At 34.2% G+C, this 7,911-nt stretch overlaps 1 protein-coding gene across 5 annotated transcripts in view; it reads right to left on the bottom strand.

Moving 5' to 3' along the window:
* Positions 1 to 7,911, bottom strand: part of LOC114031420 (protein quaking) — a 193,290-nt gene that overhangs the window by 9,367 nt on the left and 176,012 nt on the right. For all 5 annotated transcript variants that reach the window (XM_027846494.1, XM_027846493.1, XM_027846495.1 and 2 more), the window contains exon 5: positions 494 to 581. In XM_027846494.1, the coding sequence (XP_027702295.1) occupies positions 494 to 581 (88 nt within the window). The remainder of the gene's footprint in view (positions 1 to 493; positions 582 to 7,911) is intronic.

Here is a 7,911-nt window from a genome sequence, read left to right as displayed (position 1 = left end):
AAAAAAAAAAAAAAAAAAAAAAAAAAAAAAAAAAAAAAAAAAAAAGACGGAAGACATGCAAGGAAGATGACAGGAAAGAATTTAATATCAAGTTTCATTCAGACAAACTTCATTATCTATAAAGTTGAAAATACATTATATATGTGTGTGTATGCATGTACATATATGTAAGTGTGTATGTATATTTGGAGTTATAAATTAACATCAAACTGTTATTTATGAAGTAGGAATTCAAGTTTAGAGCTTGAACTTACAAGGAAAGCAAAAAAAATATATTTTAAAATACCATAACACAAGACATGTTGGCATGATAATGTAAATAGAAGGTTCTTAATTTGCAAAAGGATTAAAGATGGTAGTGTTAACTCTGTACCAAATGCACAATTGTTTCAATAGATCTTCTACTATTCATATATACTCCTGCTAAAAGGAAAAAGGTTTGTTGACAAAAACAGCAGAAACAGCTATTATACTGGGCTAGTCTAATCCTTACGTGATTTAATGTTGGCATCTCTGTAGGTGCCATTCAGAATTGCAAGTTCCATCAGCTGCATCTTCTTAAGGCTGTCTTCTCCTTCTGCCTACATAGGTGAAAAATAGAAGAGCATTTATTATTTCAAAATAGAGCATTTAGTTCATTAGAATAATTTGTGCCAATATACTTTTGATAGATAAACATTGATTGTTAAATGCAGGTATGCTTGAAAATTTTTTTGTTCTACTGGGCACCAGGGGTTTAGAGAAAAAGGGCACTTAATGCATGGGAAATAGATTCTACACTACAGCAATGTTCAATTTCTTAATGTTCGTTTTAAATATTTACTTTGATGACATAAATGATGACATTAAACTCACATGCAGTGTTATTTTCTTTGGCATCATTTTACTCATTCATTACATAAAAAGGCAAATATTATCAAGAGATTCAGAAAAAGAATGATTAATTTCAACCTACAGAATGATATTAAAACATTGCAATAAGCATTTTTGTCTTCATTTGCTTAGTAAAAAAGCCCAGTTGAATGCCTATAAAGATCAGAAATCAAAATTCACATATATTTATAGAGTTTCAATTCAATTTGCTTATCAAAAGCTTCAAGTTTACCTAAATAAAATAGAAATACTAAATTTTTAGTTCTCATTGAAATACTCCTCCCCTCCTCCAATCATTTGTTAATTGCATCACCATCCTTGTCTTTCTTACTGTTGCATCCCTGCTACCACCTTAGTTCATTACCTCTTCTGTGAACTCCTAAAATAGCTTTTGTTTTTTAGTTTATCTATTTCCCATAGCACTACCAGAATAATGATTCTCTTTAAAACATTTGAAGAATCCATACTACCTACCAAATAAAACCAGGAATTCAAAATCCTTCACATGCTCACCCCAACTTACCTTTACAGACTTTCAACCTGTTTATACCCTACTACAGGCCAATCAAATTTGACTACTTGAGGTACCCAAACACATGTCAATGTCCTCTTTGGTTATTATTCACTGATTTCCTTAGCAGCAAGTCACAAGCTCATACATAGGTATTTAGACCTGGTAGGGACTTTTGATCATGGAATTCAAACTACTCAGTTTACAGATGAGCACAAGTGGCCAGAGGTGACGTGACTTGGCCAAGGTCACAAAACCGTGTATTGTTGTTTTTAAACTTTTCTGTACCACAAGGTATATTTAGTTCTGTTTTACAGTCCCCCCCACCCCCAACCAGATTGTTCAGAGGTCAGAGACTATGTCAATAACCTTTATGTTTCCTAACACACCCATTTTGCACACAGTGGGATATTTATTGAATAATACTAATTTAATAATAATACATAGCATTCTTTTTTTTTAAGCATTTTAAGCTTTGCAAAACACTATATATATTACTTCATGTGATCTCACAACCCAGGGAGGGAAGTGCTATTATTATCTCCATTTTTTGCAGATGAGGAAACTGAAGCAAACAGAGGCTAAATGAATTGCCCTGTGCAATTAAGTACTAGAGGCAGGATTTGAACTCAAGTCCTTCCTGCTTCCAAATTTTATTTATAATTCTTTAATAATTATTAATGACATGAAAGCTTAGGAGAATTCCTAATTACATAATGAAAGATTATACTTTTTGAGCCTCTAAAATTTCAAGCCTAAACTTAAAACTATGTGCCATAAAGCTTAATTCTGGGCAGCAGATGGTAAAAGGACCTAATTGAACAAGTCACTTACTTACAAGAAGTAAGTAAAGTCAAGATAAATGTTTCCTCCCTCATCTGTTGTAAAGGCTGTTCTCTACTGTTCCTTAAAGAGGAGATGCAGGAAGGCACCAAGTAGAAATACCTGGGAGTAAAACCTATATATTCCCTGATAAAGAGGACTCAGTATGTGTAGAGTATCATTTAAAGCAATATAATATAAAAATACATTTAAAAATATTATTTGTTTTTCTTAATTCAGGTAAGGGATCGAGGAGATCGAGGAGAACAAGAGGGAATATAAATACCAGAACTTCCTTTTGCATGAAAACTCATGGAAAATAAAATCCAGTGGATGTCATATTAAAACTATCTACCACTTTTAAATGGTAGGCTAAAAGAGGTGACAAAAAGTGACAAAAGACTATGTCATAAACATAATGTTGAGTGTGTTTTACCAACTAATTCTAACAAATGTCCTATAGGGTCAATGATATCTAGGCTAGTTTCCTATTTATCTGTTAGGATATTTTATTTATTATTTTAAAAATCCTACAACAGTACTCTGTTGCCTATTCTCAAAGAGTTATGGAATATCTTATAGAATCTTTATGAGATAAAAAGTGCACCTTTCACTTAACTTGATAAGGTCATAAAGTAAACATGGCATTAGTCTCAATAACTAAATGCATAATTTGAAAAACCTGTGTTGTAGAAACAGTACAACAACAAAAAAACCCCCACTAGTTTTTCAAAATGCTTTAGTGAAACATGATGTTGTTCATTACCATGAAGCTTTATACTTCATTATAATGAAACCACTGTAAAAATAAACTTCTAAATTTATCAATGACCACTAAATTCCCATGATGCCCTGTTCCACTTCAGTTTCTCACATATATGCTCATATCTTTTATCCTGGTATCAACTTCACTTCTTTGTTCTATGATCACAATCTTTTCCTGCGTCTTATGATGTCTAACCCTGATCTTTGTCCTCACAGTAGCTGCTTCCATTCCTTCTATCCTTTACTTCTTTCCTAGGTTATAACTTCTGGACTTCCCATACTCTCAATTCTTTCCAATTTCAACCCCTTGGTGAATCACTTTAACTTGACCACATCCTCCATCCTTTGTCCTATTTGTTAAACAAGCCATGCTAAACCCCAACCCTGGATAACTTGTAACCAACTACCTTCTATTGATGTGTTGCTACATGAACCAATAGTAAATAATGAAATTGTGCTGAATGGGTTCACTATAAATTTATTTTTATCTAATCTCTACTGGATCCTCATGGCTTCAAAAGTCAAATACTAGATTTCTCCCCTAAATCAGCTAATGTTAAAAGGCTATTCCAAACTTCTTTTTGTCACAGGTCCCCCTCCCCACCATCTTTTTTTTTTTCCGGTGAGGTAATCGGGGTTAAGTGACTTGCCCAGGGTCACAAAGCTAGTAAGCGTCAAGTGTCGGAGGCCGGATTTGAACTCAGGTCCTCCTGACTCCAAGGCTAGAGCTCTATCCGCTGTGCCACCGAGCTGCCCTTCCCACCATCTTCTTAACTAAAGATTTCACTTCATACTTAAATTTAAAAAAAAAAAAATTGAGGATATTTGCTGAACGCTTCCTTCTATAATTTTCCTCATCTCATCTTATTCAGCTCTCTTCTCCCACTATCTCCTCTTTCTTTCAGATGAAGAATTGGGTTCCTCTTATCCAAGCCAAGCCCTCTACAAGTGATATTAAATCTATCACTGTCTTATCAAGCAGATTGCCCCACATTATCATCTTCTTTCTCTCTCTTTCTTCCTTTTGGCACCTTCTGTGCTGTCTATATACACTCATCTCCCCATTCTTAAAAACAAAACAAAACAAACATAATTAGATCCTATCATTGCTGTTAGTTATCATCCTGTATTTCTCCTCCCCTTCATAAATCCTCTTCTTTACATAATAACAGCAAATATTTATGTAGCACTTCTTATGTGCCAGGTGCTATGCTAAGCACTTTACAATTATCATCTCATTTGATTCTCACAACAACCTGGTGCTACTGTTACCCCCATTTTGCAGTTGAGGAAACTGAGCTAACGGGGATTAAGTGACTTGTTGAGGGTTGCCTGGCTAATAAGTGTCTGAGGCAAGAAGTCTTCCTGACTCTGGGACCCAAACTCTTATCCACTGCACCACCTAGCTGCCCCATTGAAAGCCATCTACACTCAGTGCCTTTATTTATTCTCACTCTGTTATAGCCCTCTGAAATCTGGCTTCAGATGCTGTCAATTCAGTTGAAACTCTCTCCAAAGATAGTACTGATCTTTTAATTGCTACATCTAATGGCATTTTCTCCAATTTGATTATCCTGGCTCTCTCTACAACATCTGATTCTGCTGATCACACCTTCTGGATATTCTTTCCTCCGTGGGTTTTAGTAACACTATTTTCTTCCATTCTCTTATTTGTCTTATACTCTTTCACTGGTTCTTCATTGAGTTCATATTTACTAATCATAGTGTCCTTCAAAGCTCTATCTCTGGACCCTCCTTTCTCTCAATTATCTCACTTGATCTTACTGGCTCCAAGGGGAAAATTACTATTTCCATTCAGATGATTTTCGTACAGACATAGCTCTCTCAAGCTATAGTCACACATCTCTATCTGCCTCTAAGATATCTAGAATTAGATGTCTCACTAATATCTCAAACTAACTCAAATACATATATATATAAAACATATGAATAAAATAAAATATGTATAATAAAAATATATCTTTCACTGACCTCATTACCTTATAACCACCCACAATACTCCCCACTTCTAAACTTCCCTATTATTGCTACCACCATCTTCTCGCTCAGGACTGCAACCTTGGTGTAATCTTTGACTCTTCAATCTCACTCATAAATCCACTGCAAAATTTTGTTGTTTCTACCTTCCAAAATGTCTCTCATTTATGTCGTCCTCTCTCTACTGATAGCCAAAACCCAAATTTAGGGTCCTATCACCTCTTGCCTGGAATATCACAATAGCATTCAAATTGGTCTCCATACCGCAAATCTCTCCCTACATCAAAACACTACTCAGCTGGCAAAGTGACATTTCTAAAGCATAAGTCTGACCATTTCACCTCCACTGTTCAAGAAGCTCCAGGGAATCTCTACTACTTACAGAATAAACACATTCCCATGTCCCATTTGAGATATAAGGCTCTTTATAACTTGGTCCCTCCTAGTCTTTTCACAATATACTCTCCCTCCAATTCAGCAATAATGGCCTGCTGGCAGCACCTTGAACATGAAACTCTATCTATTGTTTCTTACTGCTAATAAAATATTAGATTTCATTAAGTATATACTAAGTGTGAAAGGTGAAAGACTATGGTTATGAGATTCTTAAAAAGGTTTGGTTTTTTTTTTTAAAGCAACAATAAGTTCTCTAAGGAATAGGTGTAAATCTTTTATAGTCTGTACAGAATCTTACTAGAGACACTAAATTCTGAAAGAAGTTAATGGTTTAGAAATTGCAGTTGAGTATATTTTTTAACAATGTTAATGTGAATTTAAGGCTATAAGTATCTCAAGATACTGAAATGTGAAATTTTTATTTTGCATCCTCCTGTCCCTTTTGTATGCTAACTCTCCTTCAAAATTATCTTTCTCTGAAACATAATACTTTTATTTCCCAGAAGATGGCAGCATTTATTATACAAAATAATTACTTATAGCCTTAAGAAGCTGTCTTTTTCAATGGTGTCCATGATTTGTAAGTATTGACAATGTGCATCTCAAATTTACACTACACTGTCATAGTTCTTTTAAAGCTTGAAATAGAATAACATTTTTGAGCAATTTGACAGAGTACATGTTTTATTTTAAAAATCATATTATAATCATATAGGCTTTAACATTTTATTTTATTTGACCTGTCCTCTCTTCATCAGAATTGACAGCTGATGAAACAGTGAATGAAGCAGCTGATGCATTCAATCCCAGCTCTGTAGGCACTTTGTTGATGTTGCATCAGAGTTACCAAAGTAATCTCTGAAGAGATACTACCTGTATCACACTGACAATAAAGGCCACTCATTTGTAAGATAGCAGGTGGCTTTAAGCAAACATCAATAAGGTCTCAAAGACAGATTTTGCAATGCTTAGTAAAAGCCTGGACTGTTTTATCCTATATATTCTTATAGCTTCTCCTATCTCTTACACACAATATAAGATGCAGATTAAGAAGACATTTTAAATTATACCTTTGCTCTGGAAACCTAATTCCTCATACAGAAATTTATATGACCACTGAATGAATACAAAAGGCTTAAATCAAATGCAAGGGATTTTCCTATAAGTTTTATCGTAAGAAAATGATATTCTGCTTAAGGAAGCAATTTCATAACTGTTATTGGTAGAATCAGGATGCGCAAGTAGATACAAAAAAGAATGCCCAAAAGCTCACCTAAAATATCCATGGAGACTTTCATGCTTAAAGGAGAAAGGACGAGAATGCTTTGAGGACATTCTTTTCTCTCAAAGAATGAACATTCTCAATAATAGGGACACTTACAACTTGCTTTTACATAGTTTGTTTCTAAAAAGTTGCACTTAAATGGAAAAATATCTTATGTTAATCTAATGTACTGTCTAAGAGTAAGGCACACCTGAATTCAGCACCCATAACACAAGAAATTGAAAGAAATCATTTTTCATCTTAAATTAATTTCTTTTGGCTATGATTAAATGACTTCTAGGAAACTCCAATTTTATTCTAAAATAATGTAATGTTCATAAAGATTGCCATAAAATAGATTCCTCCTATACCTTTAATAGTCACTGAAATGAACCATGAATACATTATACTAGTGACTAGTGTAAAGCAATTCTACAGAAAACATTTTCCATAATTTTGTTGTTCAGTCATTCTTCAGTCGTGTTCAAATCTTTGTGACCCCTTTTGGGGTTTTCTTGGCAAAGACACTGGAGTGATTTGCCATTTCCTTCTCCAACTCATTTTACTGATGAAGCAACTGAGGCAAACATAGGTTAAGTGACTTATCCAGTGTAACACTGCTAGTATGTCTGAGGCTAGCTTTGAACTCAGGAAGAAAACCCTTCCTGACTCCAAGCCTGGTACTCTATCCACTATGCCGCCTCACTGCCCCTTTCTCACAATATTTAGGCTTATACTAAAATTTGTCTTGCTGAGCACACAGCGATTAGTGGTAAAGATGATGACATAAACGTACAGTTTAAACTGTACAACTATTTTAAGAGAAAGCAATCAAGTTTTCTACCAAAAAATTGTGAGTTATATATTCCCTTACCAATTAATGAGATTTGGGTGGTAGGACTCTAGAGTAAAAACTGGTTGTAGATAATTATACATAGTTACAAGGAACTATTTATTCACTGAATACATGCAAGGACCAATAATCACAATACTATATGCTTATTCTGGAGCTAATTAATGCCAAAATCAAAACAACTCAATCTTTCAACTCAGTAAGAGTTCTTTACACAGTGTATAAAGTATGAAATCGGTATAACCACAAAACAAAATAAAAATGGGAAAGTTCAATAAGCATTTTTAAAGTGCTTTGTTTTCTCTATAAATGACAAAGCAGCAGTTAATAAACCCAAATCTCACATGTATGTGTTGAATCAGGGAGAAGAAATGGCATTAAAAGAAAAAAAAGAAAGAAGGAAAAGATGAGAACAGGTTGACTAGACCA

This window comes from Vombatus ursinus, unplaced genomic scaffold (assembly GCF_900497805.2).
Source record: "Vombatus ursinus unplaced genomic scaffold, bare-nosed wombat genome assembly UNPS02015175.1, whole genome shotgun sequence".
Lineage (NCBI taxonomy): Eukaryota > Metazoa > Chordata > Mammalia > Diprotodontia > Vombatidae > Vombatus > Vombatus ursinus.
This window is presented reverse-complemented; position numbering and strand designations above follow the sequence as displayed.